Below are 26,626 nucleotides of genomic sequence, written 5' to 3' on the forward strand. Positions count from 1 at the left end.
CAGGTATGATGGAAATCTTTGTAATACATCACCTGAGTTATGAAGGGAAGTTGCAGAGTGGTTTACGGCCATCCGCATCTCCGAATCCTCAGCACCTGATGATTCGGGTTTCCCACAGCTCCACCCCCCTCTTCCCGGCCGGCAAGCCATGGTGGTCCACTCCACCAGAGAGAGGAGTCCATCAGTTCGTCAGGGCTGATCCCACGGGTTGCGGCATCAGCTGGGTTGAGCTTGGTGTTGATGTAGCTCCACTGGGCCCCCGGAAGCGACGTCTGGATCTCCGCGACGCGATGAGCCACGAAGGTCTTCCACCTTGAGGGGTGGCCACGGATCCAGGCCAAAGAAACTGCTGAATCTGTCCAGCAGAATACTGGCACAGACACGAACTGAAGGCCCTCCACTATTTTCACCAGGAAGCGAGTTAAAAGTACAGCTGCACACAATTCAAGGCGAGGCACACTAACAAGCTTTAACGGGGCGATTTTCGTTTTAGCGGCCAACAGGCTAACATAGCCATCCTCCCCCTCCCCAGCAACACGCAAATACACTGCTGCTGCGTATGCCCTCTCAGAGGCATCGCAGAAACCATGGAGAGAAATGAAAGACACATTCGCCTCTTTAGTACCTACCCATCTAGGGATACTGATTTGCTCTAACTTGGATAGTGAAGACCTAAAACTCTGCCAACGTTCAGTAAGTTCCAAAGATAGAACTTCATCCCATCCTACCTTGGACAGCCACAAGTCTTGCAATATAATTTTGGCCACAATTAGTACAGGCGCCATCCAACCTAATGGATCAAATAATCGGGCTATCTCCGAAAGCACAGTTCTCTTAGTCACTACTGCCTCTCGGCCGGTCGGATGAGCAACCCTCGCACTAAATGTATCTAAAACTGGTGACCATCTTACTCCCAAGGTAGCAACCACTTCTGAGTCAGAAAATACTTTCGACGGATTTTCATCATCCGAACAAAGACTGGGTTCGTTAGATGCCCACTTACTTAATGGAAATCCTCCCCTCGCTAGCAATTCAATTAACTGTCTCTTAACGTCCATAGCATCAATTACATTAGCTGCACCACAAAGAATGTCATCCACGTAAGAATGCCGTGCCACTGCATTAGCTCCCAAAGGGAATGAATGACCCTCGTCAAGTACCAATTGCCGGAGTACTCTGATAGCTAGGAAGGGGGCTGGAGCCGTACCGTAAGTAACCGTAGTCAGCTTATAATCTGAGATTATTTCGGAAGGATCCTTACGCCAAATAACACGTTGAAAGTCTGAGTCGTCCTCATGCAATCGAATTTGGCGGAACATTTTCACTATGTCCGAAGTAAAAGCCACTCGAAAAAAACGCCAACGCGTTAGAATCAACCACAAATCCGGTTGCTGACGAGGTCCACTCAACAATAAATCATTTAAAGAATTACCAGAGGCACTCTTAAAAGATGCATTAAATACAATTCGAACCTTACGCGTTTCGTCATTTTCTTTCGAAACAGCATAGTGTGGCAAGTAATATAATTGATTGCTCGCACTAGTAAGTTTCATGTGACCTAGATTTAAGTATTCCGTCATAAATGCGGCATACTTCTCCCTCAAAACAGGTTGATTTTTGAGTCGATTCTCGTTTTTCAAAAATAATTTCATAGCTGACTCCCGAGAAGGATACAATTTCAGCGAATTGTTTGGCCTGAATGGCAAACGCACTACATATCTCCCATCAGAGTCCCTGCGATGAGTCGTTTTAAAATGATTTTCACAATAAGAATCCTCTTCTGACGGCGGTGTTACCGTGGAAACTTCCTCAAGGGACCAAAATTTCTGAATCTCATCCATCACCCTTTCATATGCTTGCACATGCATAGCGGTAGCACAGTCATTTTGAAATTGCATATCCTTCGCACGCGAAACAGGTCCCATTAACACCCATCCAAAAGGAGTTAAACGAGCAGTAGGACTTCCTACAGGCCCTACGCGAACTTCACTCAAAAGTATTTCCCCGCAGACATCGGCGCCCAAGATGAGGTCAACTGATGAAGGAATGGCATGAGTTGGATCCGCAAAGGTCAACCCCTCCAGATGAGACCATGGGTGCAATTTTGCATAGTGGGAGGGCGTAAGAGCGGTTAGCCTTTTAAGCACCAAGGCTTGAAGATCTAGTCTAAAGTTTCTGTCGAAGGAAGATGTAACTGTCACGTTTACCATGCTCAAAGCAGTACCCACTTCATGACCTTGTATGCCCATGATCGGAACGCTGACCTTAGATCCCCGAAGTCCCAGAGTTTGCGCCAACCATTCCGTAACAAAAGACGTATCAGACCCAGTGTCTATGAGTCCTCTCACTGTGATACATTTTCCCGTAAGGGATTCAACCTGGGCATAAAAAGTCGCTAAGAGAACCACTCGACTTGAAGAGCTTGCGCGACATAACACTGCGCCGGGGGAAGTCGAAGGGGATATCGTGGGTGACTTTAATGGTATGGCATCAGACGATTGAGGATTATCCGCGAGTCTCGGAAATGCTTCATGCAGTAGCGTATGGTGCTTGCTGCCACACGCTAGACACCGACCTGATGATCGACACCGACTCGCTTCGTGATTACGAGAAAGGCAATTTAGGCAAAGAGAAAGCTTGATGACTTCTTCTCTTCGTTCCTCAGGTTTAAGAGCCTTAAAACCTAAGCAATAGCTCAAAAAATGACCCCTTGAACAGAGCGGACAAGCGGCATTATTTCTTCTCGAAGACTTTGACGACACTGCATTCAACATTTTACTCGACTGACTCGGTGATTTCACTGAGTTATTTCGACCCCCTTTTGACTCTGAATTTGAAGCCGAATTGGAAGAAGCTACTTCTCTTGAAGCGTCCAAGGCACGAATTCGGTTTTCAAGGAAATCAGACAAACTCACAAAGGACGGCACCGCACTCATTTCTGAGTGAGATAATTCCCACTGGAACCGTGTAGAAGAATCGAGTTTACTGACTAAAAGGAATACGAGCCATTCGTCCCATGCTTGAACTGGCTTTTGAAGGCTTTCAAATACCCTAATAGTTTGGCGAAATTGATCTAGGACTCGCTTCAGTTCAAAAGAAGTCGCCTTTTGCATGTTTGGGAGTTCAAACAAACTCTTCATATGAAAATTTGAAAGAACTCTAGCGCTACCATACCGCTTCTCCAAGTCATTCCACGCCCCTTGGTAATTCGCCCCAGAGATAGGCAAATTTTGTATTACTTCAGCGGCAGGCCCACGTAGGTGGGTTTTAAGATATAAAAGTTTGTGCACATTTGATAAGTCTGGCGCCTCGTCCACTAGCTTTTGGAATTGCTCTTTAAAACTTTCCCATTCTAACAGGTCGCCAGAAAAAACAGGTAATTCTATTTTCGGAAGATTAGAATTAACTGAGGCGCTACGTGATACTTCATTTTCACATGAATTCAATCGTTTTAATTGAGACACGTAATCAGATATGTTAGACAAAGCGTCGATATAAAGCTCCTCCACACGCGAAAAGTGATCATTTTTCACGTACTCTGTCTTAGCGGCTTCAGCTTGCTCCAAAACTACGAAGTGGCCCGAAAGAAATGCATTCCAATACGAATCAAGCAAGTCCTTACGTTTCTCGAGTAAGTTAGCGGTTAGTCTGTCCTTGCCCAATTTCATCGTATTTGACCAAAAACGAGAAATAAGTTCACTTTTACTCATTTGAGTTTGCACAACGCTTTCTAGATCCTTCGACATATTTCAAAGGGAATGATTGAACACGAAATAAGACGATCGAAGGAATTAAAGTTTCAGCAGTCAATCTCACCAAAAACCAGATGAAGATGAAGCAGGCAGTGTAGAGCAGAAACTTCTTCAAAGTCCTAGGGAAGCACACACCCTGGCAGATGGAGTCGTAGAAAAACCATCACTATTGAAGAAAAATTGTCGAACCACGTGGCTTCTAGAAATTTCCACCTAAAATAAAAGTCCATTAAGTGCCGAAAAAAAGGAGAAAAATTTCACAATACTGCACGTATTAAACGCTGGAATCGTAGTAAAACCGGAATAGATCCGGCCCGAAGGACCAAATTTTATGTTGAAATAAAGTGAAATCTGTTATTCAGCTGAACTTCTTTAATGGTGGGTACAGAGTGCAGGCCAACTTCACAAGGCAGGGTTCGGCGTAAGAGTGAGTGAGAGAGTGAATGCCGTGCGAGACGAAACTCCTGGTCGGCCCAGCGCATGCGCACTAGACCTCTCCCTCCCCCTCCACCTGGAGGGAATTCAAAAAGCCTAAACAAGTAGTTATGGTGATATGTTCATACTGGTTAACAAACTTGTCTTTAAGGGATATTTATAAATATATTTATTATAATGTATCAAGCTTTTTGAACTAATAAACTGATAGTATTACCTAATTATTCATTGATTTCTGTTAATTTTCCTCTTCATTGAGATTTTAAATTATCTCACAGACATATTCAATACTATATTGCATGCCATTTGTGACTAAAAGTGTTACTTATATTCTCCTTATTAATAGTTTATTATTGTTTTTTATCACTGAAGCCAACACTGTAATGTGACAAGTAATGCCATTTAAAGTTTCTTTTTTTGGTAGTACACTACTCAACTTCTCATTAGCATGAAAAGATATTATCCATTCCCCTAATGTTGACCATAATAGATTGAAATATGTAGTCTTATGTGTAAATAGGGTGTTGGCACTCCTATGGTTTGGTTTTGGATGAAATAATTTATGAAAATTGATTAAAAATTGTTATATCTATCTATATTATTCTGTCAGCATTATCTAGCAATCGTATTCTGTTTCTATTCAATTTGATTGCTCAATAAATACAAATTATTGCCTTCAAACTCCATTTTATAGGTTTCTACGATTCAGCAAATAGTTCTACCTGCATGGAGTCGGGTACATCTAAATGGCCCTCCACAGCCACTTGGCCCAACAACCCAAGCAATGTCTCCTCAAGAGGAGTGAGGGCTGTCACTTTGAGGGATGGCCCTCCTCCTGTCCCTTTGGCATGCCCCATAATCCTGGCAGCTTTCTGCTTAGTGTCGCACCGCCAATCCTGCCAAACCTGCCAATAAATATTCCTCTGATACTGTCAAAAAATCAAATTAGAGACAATGCTATTGGATTAGTGTAAGCACAATATTACCTTAGCCCACTTCTCCGCCGTCTTTGTTGCTCCACTGGAGCAGGCGTTCAGGCGAATAGTTAGCTGTGCCCACAGCTGCTGCTTCTGGGCAGCAGCTTGTGGGCCAACTATTCTGTTAGTGGCTAACCCCGGGTGGTCCACCATGAAATTCAGGAGCTCCTCCTTCTGCTCCTGTGACACCCTGGGTGTCACCCGCACAGCACTAATGCTTACGCCAGTATCTATTGTGAATTTTGATAACTTCAGTTATTGAAAAAAATATGATATTACAAATATGCAGAATTTAAATTAGCTTAGATCACCAGGAAATATCCATCTTACAAAATATGATATTACAAATATGCAGCATTTAAATTAGCTTAGATCACCAGGAAATATCCATCGAAATATTAAAACTATCAAGGAAAGAACCATTTGTGAAAGTAGTCTTGTGCAGTATCCTATGCGAAAGTTTTATTAGTTCGCAGCAACGTAATGTTGCATTTTAAGGAACAATGTTACAATAATTAACAATCGTAAGAAATAATGGATCACCAGAAAATACGCTGTATCAATGTCGCCGTGAGAATAACTGGCATTTAGTTAAGCTTTGGATATTGTTTATGTTTACCATTGATATTTACGCTACCCTTTCAGTATTTAAAAGTGAAATTACACTAGGTATACCAACGTAAAATTAGGCGATTTCGCTACTTACGAATAAAATCAATGCTGTGAGAATTGTCCAGTATAGTTGCCTGCGACTTAAAACAATAATATTCATTAAAAATTAGCATATTTTCACTTACCTCCTCCGCGTTCCATTTTCAAAGGTATGATAAACAATTGCCGGACGATAATCAGCCATTGGCTCCGAGAGGATACGTCATCAGTAACTTCGGCAATCTCCGCCTCTTCTGCCCAAGAAGGGGGGAGGGCACGGGATATATTCCGAGAAGCATAGTGGATAGCATAACAACGCTTCCGAGTGACGGAAACGGAATCGGACACGGAAACGGAAAGTTCGATTCCGAAATCACGGAAACGAGGAGACTTAGTTACTGAATAGGGCTCCAGGACGGGTTAGTGCTGGAGATATGGGGGTCTCCGTAGGTCGGCCGAAGGTGCGTGGGTTCGGAGGGCCCCCGCGCTGGAGGTTCTAACCCAAAAGAGATCCCCTATCAAAGGTTCCTATATCCCTCGGGTAGCCCTGGCGACCACACCGGATCTCGGTGTGGCGTCCCGAATGTGTGGCTCCGTGGTGGGTGGGGAGCCCAGGGGATGAATTTCTGTTTTGAGTCCATGGATAACAACTTTCTTCCTCCAACGAAAAGATCCCGTCCGGAAGTGGGCGGGGGAGAAAGTAAGTCTACCGCATGTCGGAAATTCCTTGTTATGAGATGTGCTAATGATGGTGAGACCCTGACAAAGGTATCTCCCTTTCTAATAAGACGAGTTCTGTCGGCAGCGATACCCGGTGACTTAGAATCGGCCAAAAAATTAAGGGATGGATCACTGTTAATTAAAACCAGCAACGAAACACAAAGCGAAATGACAAAATTTAACGAAATACCCGTTAAGGTCCAGGTGCACCAAACACTCAATACATGTCGGGGAGTCATTTCGCATTACGACCTACTCTACGTCTCTGAAGATGAGATAAAGAGTGAGATGGCGTCTCAGGGTGTAATAGACTGCCGCCGTCTAAAGACAAAGAGGAACGGTGAGCTGACCAACAGCACGTCCGTCATCCTCACTTTCTGTCGTGACAAACTTCCTGACAAGGTCTATGTGGGATACGAATCTGTTTCCGTAAGGCCATTTATTCCTAGCCCCATGCGGTGTTTTCAATGCCAGCGTTTCGGCCACATCGCTACCAGATGTGAGGGCAAGGCCACCTGCCCGCGCTGTGGCAAAGATAAACACGAAGGTGACGCGTGCACCTCTGCACCAACCTGTGTGAATTGCGAGGGATCACATCCGGTTTATTCTCGAGATTGCCCCAAGATGAGAGAAGAGAAAAAAATAATGGAGATAAAGACCGTGGAAAAATTGCCATATCAAGAAGCACGAAAGAAATACAGAACACTCATCGCGCCTACGTTCTCCCGTTCGTATGCTGCCGTTGTAGACAGTGAGAAAACTAACAATAGAGACACGCAAGAGAAAAATAAGGAAGAACATACTATTAAGAATGCAAAGCAAGCCAAGCCGGATAAGGCTACCAAGCCGGCAACGAAGAAGGGCACACCGCCGGAAAAAAACGATGCTAGTCAGGGCTCTTCAAAGAAGAACCCAACCACAACTCCCACCGTGGCCACGCAAAGCAGGCGTGGAAAATCTCAGTCCCCGGGTCCATCTGGTTCGCCTACGCGTAGGCAACCAGAGTCTATGGAAGAAGACGAATATATTTCCGAGTCAGAAATCATCCGGGCGAAGGCTAAGGAGAGAAGACGCATTAAGCGTTGACTCTCCCTCCGGCAGTTTTAAATTAATTTATCTATTTATTTATTTATTTAATTTTTATCAATTTTTAATGACTTTTATCATACAGTGGAACTGTAACGGTTTTTATCGGCATAAGGAGGAGCTAGACATTTTAATCGGAGATTTTAACCCGTCCTGTATATGTTTGCAGGAAACACATTTTAAGGACACGGACAAGGGATATTTAAAACATTTTAACGCTTTTAGATTGGACGATACCAGCGGCCAACGAGCCCATGGTGGAGTGGCGGTTTTTGTTCGGGAGGCACTTTACACCTCCAGAATAAATCTTAACACACCGTTCCAAGCGGTAGCGGTGACGGTGCACGCTCCCGAGGCGATAACGGTGTGCAACGTTTACCTGCCGGAGGGTGCACCCGTCACCCGTTTAAATCTAGAATCCCTTGTTCATCAGCTACCTCAGCCTTTTATTTTACTCGGAGATTTCAATGCTCACGATCGTCTATGGGGAAGCACCCCGGAACAGTGCAACCGTAGGGGACGTATTTTATCAAGTTTTATTAGTGATTTTAACCTAATTTTGCTCAATAACGGCGAGAAAACCCGTTTTAACTCGTATAGCGGCGATTCTTCCTCCATTGACTTGGGTATTGTATCGACTAGTTTGGTCAATAAACTCAAACTCTCTGTGCATAAGGATCTTAGTGGGAGCGATCACTTTCCCCTTTTAATCAAAAGGGAGCAAAATTTAAACCCCGATTTTATTAGACCAGGCTGTTGGATTGTCCGGAAAGCTGATTGGCTTCTTTTTAACTCAAATTTTAACTACGTGTGGGATAAAAACAACGACTGTGTAACAAACGTAAATCTTTTGACATCCAGCGTCATTCAAGCCGCCGAAATTAGCATACCACGATCTCGAAGCATCCTTCCAAGAAATTGTAACGTTACGTCGTAAAATCTGGTTGATTTTTCACGTAAGTCCAGACAGGGGAAATACTCCAACCGTCGGTCACATGCTGGATCAGGGAAAAGACTCCACAAACAAGAAAAACAGCTCACAAGAAAAAGGTAGCCAAAAATAATTTACGAGTTATTACCGTACGATATCTATTCAAAGTAGAGTATTCAAAAAATCAGAAGTATTACAGAAAACAATGATAGTAAATTCATGATCCCAAAGGAAACATTACCAGCAGAAAATTGCTCTAAATATGCCATGGCTCACAAGACATGTGACTCCCAGCAGGTCACGATCAGAAAGAGGGCTTGCCTATGCAAGGCGAGACAGCATTTGAGGGGAGGGCTTCTTCCAGGGAGTGGAGGGGTAGCCAGGCGAATTCAACAACCGCCCACTGATGCGTCACTGCCCCTGCAGAAACGGCCGCTCCACAAAACACCATTCCCTGGTTTTGAGACAACAGCCAGCACCCAGAATTTTCCCCTCAACTTCTGGGTTGGAGACATCAGAGGAATCGTTCATTGGAACACATGGAGGGGAAGGAGATACTGGGGTGAGGTGTTGGAGGGAGAGAGAGTTTGTGATAGGACAATGGTAAAACTTCTCACTCCAAGTGCAATACTAAGGCCTTAGCACCGATTTCCCCTTGCTTGCCAAGGAGAAGTATTTCTCCGCAGTAGTCCTATATAAGTCTTGCATTGCAGGTAGGCTGGTTCGGGGCTGTTTCGGAGGCTGTTTCAGAGGCTGTTTCCAGAGGCTGAGTTTCCAGAGGCAGGGTTTTCAGAGACAGGATTTTTCAGAGACAGGATTTTCCAGAGACAGGATTTTGCGACACAGGATATTGCGCGAAAATCCTTTGCGCGAAAAACCTTAGCGCGAAAAATCCTTAGCGGGAAAAGTTCTGCGGATAAGTTCGGAGGAAGTTCGAGGAAGTTCGAGGAATTTCTGGGGGGGGGGGGGTACCAGAAATTTTTTTTTGGGGGGGGGGGGGGAGACACTAAAAAATGCCACATCCTCTGTGGGAAAATGACCACAAAAATTGCTTGAACTTGGGGACCAAGACACGTCCACCAAGAACTGATTAATGCCTAGAAAACTTATCGAGGCATCACAGGTCCACTGGTTTTCACTGGATGAACCCCCACTGTTTAACCCCCATGAATCTCACAAAAAACCATTATTCAGTGGTTAGAATTGAACTGAATATAAAAAGTTTATTGATTGAGACAATAGTATTCAAGAAATATCACTCAAAAATAGTTTTGACAAGAACATACATTTTTATCACTCTGTAAATAATAACCTCAGGAGTGATGTTTGGAATTCAACAGAATTCTTAAGTGAGTAACATGACATAATTACAAGAGTGAGACAAGAAATATTGCTGAATTGATATAGAGTAAATTATTTAGTATTACATAGCAAGAGAATAAAATTAATAATCAATATGTCATAATGTGATGCTTGTTTCGGTGTACAGTGAATCAAAATTACAAATAATTATCATCAGCGACTAGAAGGAACTGGGAAGATTATTTTTGGTATAACACCAGGATATCTTTACCAAACTCAAATGTCCCTTCTCTCATCAGAGATATTTTGTGGTTTTTTTTAAAACCAAGTAAAGCAATACAATAACCAACCACTTAGTAAATGGGCAAGATTGGGTTGGTGAAGCAGTTGGGTTCATGAGAACCCTGGGTTGTCCCATTAGTTGGGTTCAACCACCTTATCAAAAATCAACGATTGACAAAAATGGGTTTTAACTTCTACCCAAAATTCATATTGCAACCCAAGAGAAAGTTAGGGTCGACCAACAAAATATATATCCCAATTTATATAATCATTAAATACAAGGTTATTCAAATATACGGTTATTCACTAAATAATTATTAGTTATCAAAATAGCAGCAAAAATATTCAGCATAATATGTGTCTCACTTAATTAATATACATTGGCATTAGTATTTCTCCCTTTAAACCCTCCATGTTTGTAAATATTATCAGTCCATAATTAATTATAAAATAAAGAATCCTCCAAAATTCAACAAGATTTACATAAATGACAATAGATTGCACTAAATTCCTCGATTTTCCAATAATTATTAATATTTACAAGGCATATGGTATTCATGTCAGCTATTGAACAAGTACTGACTAAATTTAATCAAGATGTGTATATATATCTCTCAGTATTAATTAAACAAGTCAAAAAGAATCATAGGCGATGCTAACAAAATGAGAACTGCATATTGCATCAACAAAAGAAATCACTCTAAATTTCACTCTTCAATTAACAATAGAAATGAGAGCTACATGCTGGTTGCGACAAGATGAAAGTTCATACTTGTCGGGCGATGAAGGTCGCAACTCAACGCCAAAAGCCACACTAAAACACAGTAGGCAGTCTTAAGATCAGCTGATCAATTCAATCACTCAGCCATCGATAGAATATCGAACACTGCGAAATCACGACACTTATCACTGTCAAGAATTGTGAGAATGTCCATAAAGTCTTGGTGGAGGAAAGGTGACACAAAACACAATTGAATCTTAATAACTGGGGCCACCTCCACAGCTTATCTGGAAACGAGCCATCTCGGAGATTTCCCCCCAAGTTATTCTCCCGTCCTCTCCCTCCAAGCACCCATAATTCCTCCACCTTACCCCATCTCACAATCACAGTAGACCAACACTAAATTACATGAGTGAATTAAGCAGATGAGAATAAGCAAGTACAATACAATATTTCAGAACAATTTCAATTACAAGCATAGAAATAGACTTATTATTCATTATTCAAAACAATATTATTAGGAATCAAGAGAAATTCAACACCGAAATCAAGCATCAAATAGTAATTGAGAAAGCAAACATTAGCATTCATTGAGAAAAATAAAAAAAATAATAAAAAAAAATCAATGATATATCTCTCCTTTTAATTACTGGAATTAGCAATGCCACCATGATATGCCTTTAAATGAGAAACATGACAAATTTTCTCTTTCCCAGGAGAAACTTCCAGAATAACTGTTACAGGAGAGAGATACTTTTTAAGGACGAAAGGTCCGTTCCACAGAGGTTCCAGTTTTGCCATTTTCTGTTCACCTTTAGAACTGACAGGATGGTTTTTGCAGAGAACAAGATCTCCCACACAGAAAGTGATTTGGGAGTGAGATTTATCATAGGATTCTTTATACCTATTTCTGGCCTTTTTTAAATTAGCAATAACATGATTCAGACATGCTTGTCTGTCATTATCGCTGAGATCATTCTCGAATAAAGATTTTGGAATGTCCCACTGATTAATTAAAGGATGCTTAAGTTCTCTGCCGAAAATTATTTTGGCAGGAGAATAACCACTGCTCTCATGAGAGGCAGTGTTCAAGGCAAAATTTAAGTCAGCAAGCATAGAGTCCCACATATGGTGAGCATTATTGCACAAAATAGCAAGTGCAGATTTTAGATTTCTATGCAATCTCTCTACCCGATTAGAACAGGGATAGTATGGAGAAACAAAAATTTGCTTAACCCCCAGTTGCAAACACATCTCCTTAACGCCATGAGATTTAAAAACTTGTGCATTATCAGACACCAAATATTTAGGAAAACCGAATTTCGGGAATACTCTTTGAGTGAGTATTGAAACAACCGAACCAGCAGTAGCCTTACGAACTGGCTCAAGAAAACAGAATTTAGAAAAACCATCAATAAGAGAAAGTATATATTGGTGTCCACCTTTAGTCAAAGGTAAAGGTCCCACAAAATCAATATAAAGTCTTTCCCAAACTTCAGAAGGATTGTGCGACGATAGCATGCCAGGAGGTGGAGCATTTCTGGGTTTACAAGTTTGACACAGATGGCATTTTCTGACCATGTCATAAACCTCTTTTTTCATATCCTTCCACCAAAAGTGTCTGCTAATCTTATCATAAGTTTTAGCCATGCCCAAGTGAGCAGACATACTAGAGCAGTGAAAATATTGAAAAATCATAGGCCTCAAGACCGTAGGCAAAACAGCTCTTCCTCGCTTAATTTTAGAATTCCCATAACATAATAGCTGTCCCTTCAGAAAATAGTTTTTGTCGTTCAAGGAATTATTATTAATCTGATTGAAAATATCCTTTAGAACGAGATCAGTTTCTTGGTGTTTTCGAATGTCGACAAATGACAAAGGCAATTTATGTAACACACAAGAATAAGGAACAGCTGACTCCTTATGAGTGTTAGATTCCACATCTAAATGACTATTTGTAGATGAGGATGGCTCAATGCGAGAAAGACAATCTGCGACAGAATTAGATGATCCTCGAACATGATGCACAGTGAATTTATAAGAGGATAATTTAAGAACCATCCTCCCTAATTTGCCCAACTGCTTAGGATGAGAGAAAAGCCATGTCAAGGCACCATTATCAGTGTACAAGTGAAATGGTTTTACTTGTAAGTAAACACTGAATTTTTGAATTCCAAAAGTAATTGCGTGACACTCCAATTCATAAGAAGAAAATTTACGTTCATGTTCCAAGAGTGCCTTACTAGCGAAAGCCACAGGGACAAAATCACCATTTACTTTGTGATTCAGGACGGCACCAACCGCCAAATTACTGGCATCGACAAATAAATGAAATTCCTCGTCAAATCGAGGGAAAGATAATACTGGTGGATTGGTGAGAGCTTTCTTCAACTGGCAGAAAGCCTCATTTTCAACGGCTGTCCATTGAAAAGGAACATTTTTACGTTTCAAGCGATTCAGTGGCATAGAAATTCCAGAATACCTTGGAATAAACTTGCAGTAAAACCCACAAAGTCCAATGAATCTGGCCACTTCCTTCACATTTCTGGGAACTGGGAATTGTTCAATTGGTCTCACTCTCTCAGGATCAACTTGCAAGGTTCCATTTGTGATTAGATGGCCCAGAAAAGTGAGTGATTCCACACCAAGCTTAACCTTGTCCTCGCACACCGTCAAACCGGCACTGCGTAGTTTGTTGAGGACAGCATTAACATGAGATACATGGTCTTCAGCAGACTTGGAATAGATACACAAGTCATCAATATATGGGTAGACACATGAATATTTCAAATCGCCCAATACTTCATTAATGAGACGAGTGAATATTTGAGGAGAATTTACAAAACCAAATGGCAATCTATTATACTGGTACACTCCGAACGGCGTCACAAAAGCAGTTAATTTCTTAGAATTCTCAGATAATGGTATTTGATGAAAGGCAGAATTGAGATCAAGAACAGTAAAATATTTTGCATCAGCAAGATATTGGAATGCATGTTCAACAGAAGGTGTAGGATAACCGTCTGATTTAACAACTTTGTTCAACTTACGGTAATCAACCACTTATCTTTCAGATCCATCCTTTTTAGGCACTAGAAAAGCTGGCGAACACCAGTTTGAATTGGAAACCTCAATCACATTCTTATCAAGTAAAGATTGGATGTGCTTCTTCATTAACTTTGCCTTTGGAGGTGACAATGAATAAGGATGGGATCGAATCGGAGTAGAATCTAGCAGTTCAATTTCGTAGGTCATAACAGATGTGACCCCCAATTCTTGAGAAATCACATCAGGAAATTTTGACAATAAGCCCTTCAACTTATCACACAACGTGATTTCAGTGGACGACAGAACATGTGATTCGGACGAGTTACTAACTGGCGCCGATTTAAACGCTTCGCAATTGTCCGTAAAAGAAAAAAGAGAATTCGGGGCAATTTCAAAACTGACGTTCGCCGGACGAATAATCATCTTTGAATTACAAATGAAATCCACACCCAGTAACACGGGAAACGGGATTTTAGCTAGATAAAACACGTGGTTCCAAGAAAACTTGCCTATTTGAACCTTGAGTGAGACAGAGGAATTAATATGAAAAGGCTGCCCCGACACCGTGATTAAATCGACGTCAACATTTTGACGAATAATTTTTCTCCGGCAACATTTCAGAGAAGCAAAGAAATCTTCATCACACAGTGAAACTGAACACCCAGTGTCAATTAGAGCCTGGCATGGCATATAATGAAGATTAATAGATAATATTGGCAATCGAGTCGAACACTTGTCACGGACACTCATCAAACTCACGGCAGGCTGAGTAAATCGTCGTCTTTTGCGACACTCGTTCACTTTGTGGCCAGGTTTATGACAGTAAGAACAATTAATAGGAAAAGAAACTTCCCTAGGCGCACTGGAAGAGGCAACAGAAGACGGATTCCTAGAGATACGATGGAAAGTGTTGGAATATTCAGCACAGTCCATTAAATGTTTAGAAGCCTGCGTGATAACAGAGTCCAATTCTACAAATGTGTTAGGCTGATTTGAGAACATAATTGCAGATTTTGTTAAAGGATTTAACCCTTGAATAATGAGTCGCACAATAGAAGACTCAGAATACTGCAAACCCAGCACCTGAGTGGCATTACGCACAGAACACACGAAATCGTGGGGCGTTTCGCGAGGGAACTGAAATCTCTTAACTTTCGTAGTGATCAAACGATCAAACTCTCTGTCACTAACAATTCTAGCCCAAACTTTTTCTGTGATTTGAGACCATGCGAGATTCAAGTTTAACATAGACAACCAAAAATGACGAGAGCTGGCAGGTAGTTTAGATACTACAAGGTACAATAACGTTGACAGAGGAACCAAAGACAAAGAAACGATTTCATTAACTTTTAACATGAAATTAAACCAATTCTCACTGTTTGACACTTCAAATGGCGGAAAATCACTGAGTAATTGTTTGACAATTACTAACCCTTCAGCAACTGGCAATGTCTGAGAAGCAGACATTTCGTGAGAGACGTGAACATCACTACTTTCCTCGTGCGTTGGGCGAGGTGGAACCACTTCTAAAGAAGATTCCCGTTCATTATTAGAAACTTCACTTCCTACGGACACATTACCCGTACCCCTAGCCTTACGATCCTCGCCCGTGGTTAAATAAGTTTTTTCGTACGGGTTGTGAGTACCTCCAGGCATTTTGAAAAGTGAAGTGACGACAACGAGAGAAAGAGAGAGAAAGAGCGAGATTTAAAACTATCTATCTCTGCTAGAAGAGTCCAATCACCAAAAATAGTGCGAGAATAACTAGCTGCTATCCAAACTATCAAGAACATTACGAGCATTACGAACATTAATGTCAAATGGCATATGACCACGAGGAAAAGTCGGCAACACTAGTCGCGTAATCCCACACGAACCAAAAAGCACTTAATGGAACATAAAATAACTCACTTTTAAGAGAAGAAACAACCAGAAACTGCAAAAAGTGGAGAAATAGTGGAGAAATGTCACCATTGTCCAGCACTCGGAGACCTCGACGAAAGGACAGGAAATCGAACCTCAACTCTGCTACCAAAATGTAACGTTACGTCGTAAAATCTGGTTGATTTTTCACGTAAGTCCAGACAGGGGAAATACTCCAACCGTCGGTCACATGCTGGATCAGGGAAAAGACTCCACAAACAAGAAAAACAGCTCACAAGAAAAAGGTAGCCAAAAATAATTTACGAGTTATTACCGTACGATATCTATTCAAAGTAGAGTATTCAAAAAATCAGAAGTATTACAGAAAACAATGATAGTAAATTCATGATCCCAAAGGAAACATTACCAGCAGAAAATTGCTCTAAATATGCCATGGCTCACAAGACATGTGACTCCCAGCAGGTCACGATCAGAAAGAGGGCTTGCCTATGCAAGGCGAGACAGCATTTGAGGGGAGGGCTTCTTCCAGGGAGTGGAGGGGTAGCCAGGCGAATTCAACAACCGCCCACTGATGCGTCACTGCCCCTGCAGAAACGGCCGCTCCACAAAACACCATTCCCTGGTTTTGAGACAACAGCCAGCACCCAGAATTTTCCCCTCAACTTCTGGGTTGGAGACATCAGAGGAATCGTTCATTGGAACACATGGAGGGGAAGGAGATACTGGGGTGAGGTGTTGGAGGGAGAGAGAGTTTGTGATAGGACAATGGTAAAACTTCTCACTCCAAGTGCAATACTAAGGCCTTAGCACCGATTTCCCCTTGCTTGCCAAGGAGAAGTATTTCTCCGCAGTAGTCCTATATAAGTCTTGCATTGCAGGTAGGCTGGTTCGGGGCTGTTTCGGAGGCTGTTTCGGAGGCTGTTTCAGAGGCTGTTTCCAGAGGCTGAGTTTCCAGAGGCAGGGTTTTCAGAGACAGGATTTTCCAGAGACAGGATTTTGCGACACAGGATATTGCGCGAAAATCCTTTGCGCGAAAAACCTTAGCGCGAAAAATCCTTAGCGGGAAAAGTTCTGCGGATAAGTTCGAGGAAGTTCGAGGAATTTCTGGGCGGGGGGGTACCAGAAATTTTTTTTTGGACACTAAAAAATGCCACAAAATGCTGTGCCATAGTGAAATGAAACCTGCGCAGAAGCCATTAATAAACGTAAGAAAGCTCTCCGAATTTTCAACAAGTATCCTACAGCAAATAATCTCTCCGCTTTTCGGCGACTAAGAGCGAAAGCGCGTCAGGTAATAAAGGACGCAAAGAGGATTTCTTGGATGAATTTTGTCTCCGGTGTCAACCACAGGACTCCACTTGCACAGGTATGGCGTAAGGTGAGGAGCATATCGGGTAGCAGCCAGCATCTAGGTATATCCTTCCTAGAAGTCGAAGGAAAGGTTATCACTTCTCCAGCTGCGATAGGGAACGTATTCGCCCAATTACTCGCCAAAGTGAGCAGCGACGAATGCTATGAACCTTCTTTTGCGATCCTCAAGAAAAGGCTCGAGAACGTCCCTATATCCTTTATGGAGCCTAAAACAACGGCAGACTACAATATGCCATTTACCATTTGGGAGCTGAAATCTGCCATCCATGACTCCCACGACACGTCCCCAGGACCCGACGAGATCCACAATGCCTTCCTCCGAAATCTATCGGAATCGGCGTTGCTGGAAATCCTTGAAACTTTTAATCAGCTCTGGGCCAATGGGGATTTTCCTCCGTCCTGGCGGGAGTCCGTCATTGTTCCCATCCCAAAACATGGAAAAGACCGAGCTGATCCGAATTCTTACCGGCCGATTTCTCTCACCAGCTGCCTGTGCAAGTTAATGGAGCGAATGGTAAATCGACGTCTCATTTGGTGGCTGGAGCGTCGAAAACTCCTCTCTAGGATACAATGCGGATTCAGACGGAACCGTTCCACAATGGACCACTTGGTTAGAATTGAAAATTTCATCCAAGAAGCCTTCCTTCTCCGCCAACACGTAGTCGGTGTATTTTTCGACTTAGAGAAGGCTTACGACCGGGTCTGGCGACGTAAGATTCTACGCGTATTACGCGAGTGGGGTTTTAGAGGCTGTTTGCCCATTTTTATACAAAAATTTTTAACCAACCGTGTTTTTAAAGTAAGGACGGGACAGTTGTTGTCAAATTTTTACCCTCTTGACAACGGAGTTCCCCAAGGCTCCGTTCTGAGCGTGACGTTGTTCGCTATTGCGATCAACGGCATAGCTCACTGCATCAAGGAGCCAGTGTTAGGGTCACTGTTTGTGGATGATCTCGCGATTTTCTGCAGATCATCTAGGGTCGTGAATGCATCGCGTATGGCGCAACTCACCATCAATAAACTTCACAAATGGACCCAAAATAACGGCTTCCTTTTCTCTTTGGAGAAAACAAAGTGCGTTCACTTTTCTCGCACTCGGGGCGTCCATGTAAATCCCACGTTACACCTAGGTGGTAGAAACCTCCCATTTGTGGAATCAGTCCGTTTTCTGGGGATGACCCTCGACCACAAACTCAACTGGAAGGAGCACATTAATTCTGTCAAGGTAAACTGTTTGAAGTCTTTGAACATTTTAAAGTTTTTAAGCCACGCATCTTGGGGAGCAGACCGCACCACCTTAATTTTACTTTACCGCACACTGGTGCGGTCGAAATTAGACTACGGCTCATTCGTGTATGCGTCCGCTCGCGAGACGTATTTGAAAGCACTTAATTCAGTGCACAACGCAGGTCTGCGACTATGCACTGGGGCGTTTAGGACCATCCCGATTCCCAGCATATATACCGACGCAGGCGAGCCTCCTCTATGCTACCGAAGGACCTGGCTTCTTTGTAGCTACGTTTCCAAAATTTTAGCAATGACGAGTCACCCATGTTATAGTTTACTTTTTAAACCCCGTTTTATTAATGTTTTTAACCGAAGGACTAAAGCAACCAGACCAGTAAGCGTTCGTTTTAACGATTTTATTCGCGGATGCGAATTCACGCTACCTGAAGTGTATCCTGTTTCATTCTCGGAACACCCCCCTTGGATCACTCCCACTCCGGTGGTGAATATTCTCTCACGATCTCCACCGAAGTCTTCCACAACTCCCTCGGAGTACCAGCGTTTGTTTGCCATGTTCCGATGGAATCACCCCAACCTTACCCCCGTTTACACTGACGGTTCGAAAGATAACTCTGCTTGTGCATGTGCAGTGTTCTCCCCTATCCACGGGAACATCAGAGCAAAGCTTCACCCGATGTGCAGTGTGTACACGGCGGAGCTTTATGCCATAAGGACAGCTCTAGAAGCCCTAGGTGACCACGGCGGCTCCTTTGTCATATGCACTGACTCCAGGAGCTCGCTACAAGCCATCTCTGGCTTCTCACCCGTGCACCCGATCGTGCAAGAAATACACTCTCTCCTGCTGACCCTTTCGAGAAAGGGTTTGAATATCCATTTTCTGTGGGTACCGGGACATGAGGGGATAGCCGGGAATGAGATAGCAGACGCTATGGCCAAGGAAGCTCTGAATAACGAAGTTCTTGTCTCAACGCTGGTTCCCCACGAGGACTTACGAGCATCTCTAAGAAACGTGGTATTTGGAAAATGGAGGGAGTCATGGAGGATTCTAAATAATAACAAGCTCCGTGGCATCAAGGACATGGTAGCAGCGTGGCCCTCCTCAGCTCGTAGTAATCGGAGAGAGGAAGTAGTACTTACACGATTGAGGATAGGGCACAGCCCCCTGACCCATGCGTATCTCTTTACTGAAGAGAAGGAACCTCCCCAATGTGGGGATTGTAAATGTCCATTAAGTATTAGACACATCATGCTAGATTGTGTTAAGTACCGCGAAGCGCGAAGACGAAATAATCTAGGGGGAGACCTAAAAACCCTTTTAGGAGACAACCCTACCAACTTAATCTGTACATTTCGGTTTCTCAGAGAAATAAACATTTTTAATAAAGTCTAATTATGTACACTTTCAACGAAGACATCAGATGCCAGTAGATTACTTTATACATAACTTTTGTAATTAAATAGCACAGTAGTGGTGCAAAATGACCTTGCCGTCGACGCACCCTAAATCCAAATACTACTACTACTACCATCCTGCCTTAGCCCACCCACGTGTTTGCCGTGCGTGGCGACCCGTGTCGCAGGGAACGGGGATCCTGGTGGCTGAGGGGACCTCCTCTGTTGGAGGGGAGAATCCCCAACACTCCACTTTGGCCCCTGACTCTCCTAGACGGGCGGCCGGGAACTAACCCATTCCCGGTCAATCGGCTCCTGGCGGCTGGGGAGCTTGGCGGTTCCTTTCGAGCGTACGCTAGGAAGGGGAGCGTGATCCAAAGGGACACTGCCAAGAGCATTCTCGGAGGGGCACGTCTATATCTTCGGGGGAACCTGGCGCTCTGCACCGGCCCGCGGTGCATCGTCCCCTTGTCGGACTCCATGGTGGGTGGGGCCCCGGAGATGAATATAATCAATGTCTATGGATATCCAAAACCCAACACCCATTGCCTCTAGGGAGGCTAATCCCAGCAAATGGCTATGTACGGAAAATGTACTACAGAATGATTACCCTTCTTACGTAGTAATGAGCAGCATAGAAGAAGGAGCTTTGAAAAAAGTGTCTCCGTTCGTAATCGCGAAAGTGATCCAGGGGTTGGTTGGCGATGTAAAAACAGCGAAGAGACTGCGGTCAGGTTCTCTCCTCATACAGGTCAACAATTCAAGACAAGTAAAGAGACTGCTTGAGGTGAAAGAGTTCTTCCAAGTCCCAGTGAAAGTTGATCCCCACCGATCACTTAACACTTGTGACGGCGTCGTAACATCTTGGGATCTTTCAGACTGCACCGAGGAGGAAATCAAAGAAGGCCTGAAAGACCAAAAGGTGATATCGGTCCGCCGCTTGAAAACGAGGCGAAGCGGCACTCTAAAGGACACGAAATGCTTTGTCCTCACCTTCGCCCTTCCGAAGCTTCCCGCGTCCATCTATGTATGCTACAGCGCTATCCAAGTTCGACCGTATATTCCTAAGCCTATCCGATGCTTCCGTTGTCAAAGTTATGGACACACATCAGGCAACTGTAAAGGAGAGGACTCTGTGGTAGATGCTCTCTGAAGAAGCACGAAGGAGACTGTAGTGAAAAGGAAAAATGTGTGAACTGCCATAGAGACCATCCAGCGTGGTCAGCATCCTGCCCAATATTTGCCGAAGAAAAGAAAATACAAGAAATAAAAACCTCAAAGAAAATAACTTACGGAGAAGCCAAGAAAGAATTCAGAGCTCTGAACCCTGTTTTCTCTGGAAAATCCTATAGCCAGGTGACGGCCAAAAAATATGTGGACGCTGCCGTGCAGACACACACGCCCTCTGTATGCGCGCCATGCAAAGGCGTGTTCCTGCCCGCCAAGCCTAAGAACTTAACAAGTATCAGCATCACGAAGGATAAAGCTAAGGCTACTGCGGAGAGTGACTCTTCGGGCGAAAACTCGCCTTCATCAAAGAAAGCCAAAACACTCTTACGAAATACTCATTTAAAAAAATCAGACCTCGAGGAGGACGCAGTATCAGACGATATGATGGACGCCGATCCCTCCGAGGTAGCTAAACAATTTAAATGCTTGACAAATCCTCCAGGAAAGGGGAAGACGAGACTACGACGATCGTAGTCAACCGTATATGTTTTTAATACCTTTATCTCTTTTTATTAATCATGAATTTTGTGTTTAAAACCTTACAGTGGAACTGTAACTGTATTCACAGACACAAGGAGGAACTGTATGCTCTAGTTAAGAATTCCAACCCATCCTGCGTATGTCTGCAGGAAACCCATCTGAAACCATCCGACAGAATGTCACTACAGGGCTATTGCGTTTACCGGGCTGATGATGTTAGTGGCAATAGAGCCCAGGGAGGGGTTGCAATAGCTGTCCGGGAGAGCATTTACTCCTCACAGATCATTTTAAGAACCCCCCTACAGGCAATTGCAGTTTCTGTAGCCACCCCAGAGTTAGTTACCTTTTGTAACGTTTACTTGCCCCAGTGGGCACCCGTAAACAAGAATGCCCTAGAGTCGCTAGTCGCTCAGCTTCCAAAACCACACGTGCTGTTGGGGGATTTTAATGCTCATGACTCTCTTTGGGGAAGCAACAGAGCACAAGCTAATAGTAGAGGAAAGCTAATAGCTAATTTTATTAATGATTTTAATTTTATTTTACTCAACAACGGCGAACACACTCGTTTCAATAGTCATAATGGAGAGTTCTCGGTTATTGACTTGTGTTTTTATAGTTGTAGTTTAGGAGCTAGATTACAGCTGTCAGTACATAACGACCTCTGCGGGAGCGACCATTTCCCGATTTTTATTTCAAAACCGAGTAGACGAACTTGCGATTTTAACGGACCCCGTACTTGGACGATTAAAAAAGGGGACTGGCCGCTTTTTGAAATCTTTTCAATTTTACATTTACTGACGACCGAAATGGAGCTGAAAATGTTTTAACCCTTACGAAAGCTATATTGGATGCTGCCGAAGCTAGCGTCCCTAGGACATCGATAGCTGCAAGGCGTCCACCCGTCCCATGGTGGAACAACGAGTGCGCAGAAGCTATTGCCGCAAGGAAAAGAGCACTTAAGAACTTTCAAAAATACCCAACTACAATGATCCTAGCAGCTTTCCGACGACTCCGGGCCAAAGCTAGGCGGATAATCAAGGAAGCCAAAAAGGCTTCGTGGATTTCCTATGCGTCCCAAATAAACTGTCGGACTCCTATATCTAAGGTATGGGAAAAGGTGAATAAAATCACAGGAAGCCGAACGTCCACTGCTATCGTTGGCCTAAAAGCGGGACCCAAAATTGCAACTTCCAGACAGGAAGTCGCGGAAGCATTTGTGGAGCACTTCGCTGAAGTAAGCTCTTCCAAAAATTATGACCAGGCATTTATATCAATGAGACGGATAGCTGAGGCAGCCCCTATGAATTTTGACAATAAAGCGGACTTTCCATATAATGAGCCCTTTAGTCTATGGGAACTCGAAGCCGCAATCGCATGCTCAAAGAATACAGCTCCAGGTGGCGATAACATCCACTATGCCTTTATACGGAATCTCCCCGTTAAGGCTTTTGCTGATATATTGTCAACGTTCAGCCAGATCTGGTATGATGGATCTTTCCCGGATGCATGGCGGGAATCTGTAGTCATCCCTGTCCTTAAACAGGGTAAGGATCGCAGCGATCCTGGGAGCTACCGCCACATATCAGTAACAAGTAGCCTCCGTAAAATAATGGAGAGAATGGTTAACCGACGCCTGGTTTGGTATCTTGAAAGCCGAGAACTTCTCTCCAAAATTCAATGTGGCTTTCGCCGCAACCGATCGACAACGGATCATCTCGTCAGAAGCACCAACTTCATACACGAAGCCTTTTTGCTCCGACAGCACGTCATAGCAGTATTTTTCGATATAGAAAAAGCCTATGACCGATTATGGCGACACAAAGTTTTAAAAACTCTGCATGAATGGGGTTTTAGGGGCAACCTTTTAACTTTTATCAGGAATTTCCTAGAAGAACGGGTCTTTAGAGTTAGAATCCACAACATCCTGTCAAGTTCCCGCACCCAAGAAAACGGGGTCCCTCAAGGTTGTATTTTAAGCGTCACGCTGTTTGCTATCGCAATTAACAGCATTGAGGAATGCATAATACCTCCGGTAATTGGATCCTTATTCGTTGATGACTTGGCAGTTTTTTGCCGGGCATCCACGCTCCATTCCGCTACGAGGCAAATTCAGATGACCCTCAATCGGATCGAGAAGTGGTCCAACTACAATGGTCTTCGATTCTCGCCTGAGAAGACAAAATGCATGCACTTTTACCGATTACGTGGAATATTCCCTATACCATCCCTGTTCCTCGGCAGAAAGAAGCTACCTTTTGTGCAGACGACTCGTTTTTTAGGGCTGACATTGGACTTTCGGTTGAATTGGCGCGACCACATCTCTATTGTACGGGACAAATGTTTTAAAAATTTGAACGTAATGAGAGTTTTAGCAAGTACGACTTGGGGTGCCGACCGAACCACGATGCTCATGTTGTATAGAGCTTTGGTGAGGTCTAAACTTGAGTATGGTTCGGTTGCCTACTCTTCGACCCGAGAGTCCTATTTAAGACCTTTGACGACAGTACACAATGCTGGCCTCCGGTTGGCCACTGGTGCGTTCAGGACCAGCCCGATTACTAGTATTTACGCTGACTGTGGGGAACCACCGTTATCCATCCGGAGAAATATTTTAATGTGCAATTATGCTGCCAACATTTTATCATTAAAAGATCACCCTTGTTTTAATGCAATTTTTAAACCTAGATTTATGGATGTTTTTAACCGTAGGACAAGATCTACGAAGCCTTTAGGCGTGCGATTTCGTAATTTCATGAACGAAGCTGAGTTTCGGCTACCCGACATCATCCACCAAGGATGCTCAGCTAACCCGCCTTGGGTCATTCCACGACCAGACGTTATTTTTTCTTTAGCGCGGGGAGCTAAGTCCTCCACTTTGGATTTGGAGTACAAGCTCCTTTTTAAAGAAGTCCTCGAACGCAAACCGCGGCTTGTACCCATTTATACTGACGGCTCAAAATCCGAATCAGCTTGTGCCTGCGCCGTCATTCCTTATTATGGCGGCACGATCCAAGCTAAACTCAACCCGCTCTGCAGTATATACAACGCAGAACTTCTTGCCATAAAATATGCTCTGGAAAATATCTTTACGCAAGTCCTATTTAATCTGCTCAGACTCCTTAAGTGCACTCCGTGCCATTTCAGATTACTACCCCTCTCATCCCTTGGTGCAGTCCATACAAGATACCCTTTACTCTTTGAGCAGGAAGGGCATTACACTTTCTTTCATGTGGATCCCGGGGCATGTCGGAATTCGAGGCAATGAGATAGCGGATGCAGCAGCGAAGAAGGCACTTAGTAAAACCGACATCGATTTCGATAGGATCTCCTCGGACGACCTAAGAGCCGCACTGAAGAGAATATGCATGGAGCAATGGCAAGAGGTGTGGAATAATATCGCTGGCAATAAACTAAGAAACACTAAGTAGAGACGACCGCTTGGTCCACCTCAGCCAGGAATAGTCGTAGGGAAGAGGTCGCCCTCACTAGGCTTAGAATTGGTCATACTGCGCTCACACATGCATACCTCTTCACCGAAGAGAAACAACCTCCCCGCTGTGATAGTTGTGATTGCATACTTACTGTGAGACACGTTCTGGAGGAATGTACAAAATACTCTCTTGAACGCAGGGAACTAGTTGGAAACCAAGATATACGAACCATTCTGGGTAATAATTTGGATAATATTAATAATGTAATGCAATATATCGTCAACACCGGAATAATTAAACTCTTGTGACCTCATACAATGGGATACCCTATTTTTGTTGAAAGCGCTTAATAGAACCCAATAAGCTTCCTTAAGGTTAGCGAACTATGAGAGGTGCAAATGACCTTGCTGTCGACGCACCCCAAAAAACGCATCTCTACTACTACTATAGAGCGTTCCACATTTAGTTGACAGTATGGGCTCTTATGGAGAATCGTTTCCCATGTTTATCTCCATAAGGCCAGGAGCGCGGTGTTGTCAATAACAACACGAAAATTAATGTTGCGTTATGCACTGATTAAAAATTGCATTCTAATGTAGAAAGAGATGCTGCATTCATTGGTGCCAATAGTTTTTCGATAAAAATTATAACAAAAGCTATAAAAAACATTTCCTTAAATTTCCGTCAGGAACGTGTATTTTTTTACTTTATCTTCTTCTCGCAATATCTGCCTGACCGTTGTCTGCATTAAATTGAATCTTCTGCACAATATTCTTTACACTATTTTCTCTTTGAAGGTTTTCAATAATTGTACAAATTATGAGTAAAAATGTTGTTATGCCGACGTAACACCCTTTAGGACAAGAAAATTTTGATTTTTGCAAGGTAAAAAGTAGTCGCTTACTAACTTACGTTTCTTACGTCGTAGGTCCCTATATGCTGCGTATCAAATGTGAAGAAAACTACAAAGTTATTTTTGGTGAAAAAATCATTAACTTACATCAATTCTGAAGCGAGTTACAAGGTTTTGATCTTAAGAAAAAATATTACGGCGCCGCTGGGCCGGGCTTCTTGCTTTTTCTTGCGCGCAGAGGGAAAATTCTCGGGCGGAAAAGGAGTGTTTTGTCAATGCATTCTATGAAATGTATTTATCTATTCGTTTGATATCCTAAACAGAGAATACTCATACGTTGTAACAGCAGTGTTTTTATCTGAATACATTGATACACGAAAGTAAGCAAGCGGCTTGGAAATAAGACGCTTTCGCCTTGTGTGTTTCGGTCCCACCGCATAAGCCAAGAAGGAAAATATCTCATAATCTGTGCGAAACACTACGCCTTTTACAAAAGGGGGCTTGGGTTTTTTCTCATCCAGTCTACGCCTTTTACAAAAGGGGGTTTGGGTTTTTTTTCTGAGTTCCTTTCATAGGGTACCAGAAAACCTGCACCAAAATCGACCGTAGCCGAAGGGGCCGGGGGAAGAATTTACGAAGGCGTTCAGTTTGTCATTGCATTTTTTTTTTGAGTGAACAAGTGTTGTGTAGTCTGCTGAATTTGAGAATTGTGAAGTGTGTTTTACACTTATCTCTGCTGTAACATGCCCAACCAATATATCCGATACAAAGAAGAGGAGAAAAGGTGAGAAGCTCATAAGCCGCGAAAGACAGTTGGTGCTCAAAGTCTTCT

General features: G+C 43.2%; 3 protein-coding genes across 3 annotated transcripts; 1 reads left to right on the top strand and 2 right to left on the bottom strand.

The window, feature by feature from the left end:
- Positions 1-62: 62 nt before the first annotated feature.
- Positions 63-1,319, bottom strand: LOC124159767. The gene has a single exon (XM_046535682.1). The coding sequence runs from the start codon at positions 1,317-1,319 to the stop codon at positions 63-65; it is 1,257 nt and encodes a 418-aa protein (XP_046391638.1).
- Positions 1,320-4,885: 3,566 nt separating this feature from the next.
- On the bottom strand, positions 4,886-6,218 carry LOC124159768. The gene is made up of 3 exons (XM_046535683.1): positions 5,962-6,218; positions 5,174-5,394; positions 4,886-5,092 (listed from the first exon to the last, which is right to left on the bottom strand). The coding sequence occupies exons 1-3, from the start codon at positions 5,975-5,977 to the stop codon at positions 4,886-4,888; spliced, it is 444 nt and encodes a 147-aa protein (XP_046391639.1). The 5' UTR covers positions 5,978-6,218.
- Positions 6,219-20,314: 14,096 nt separating this feature from the next.
- LOC124159769 lies at positions 20,315-20,953 on the top strand. The gene has a single exon (XM_046535684.1). It carries the CDS (start codon positions 20,315-20,317, stop codon positions 20,951-20,953), a length of 639 nt encoding a protein of 212 aa, XP_046391640.1.
- The last annotated feature ends 5,673 nt before the right edge of the window (positions 20,954-26,626 follow it).

Source organism: Ischnura elegans, chromosome 5 (genome assembly GCF_921293095.1).
Source record: "Ischnura elegans chromosome 5, ioIscEleg1.1, whole genome shotgun sequence".
NCBI lineage: Eukaryota > Metazoa > Arthropoda > Insecta > Odonata > Coenagrionidae > Ischnura > Ischnura elegans.

Bases quoted from the DNA above. Each gene is read 5' to 3' on its own strand.
- LOC124159767 (XM_046535682.1), bottom strand. From the start codon at position 1,319: ATGTTCCGCCAAATTCGATTGCATGAGGACGACTCAGACTTTCAACGT.
- LOC124159768 (XM_046535683.1), bottom strand. The intron at 5,093-5,173 runs GTAATATTGTGC...ATTTATTGGCAG, and splicing joins CGGCGGAGAAGTGGGCTAAG to GTTTGGCAGGATTGGCGGTG.
- LOC124159769 (XM_046535684.1), top strand. From the start codon at position 20,315: ATGTCTATGGATATCCAAAACCCAACACCCATTGCCTCTAGGGAGGCT.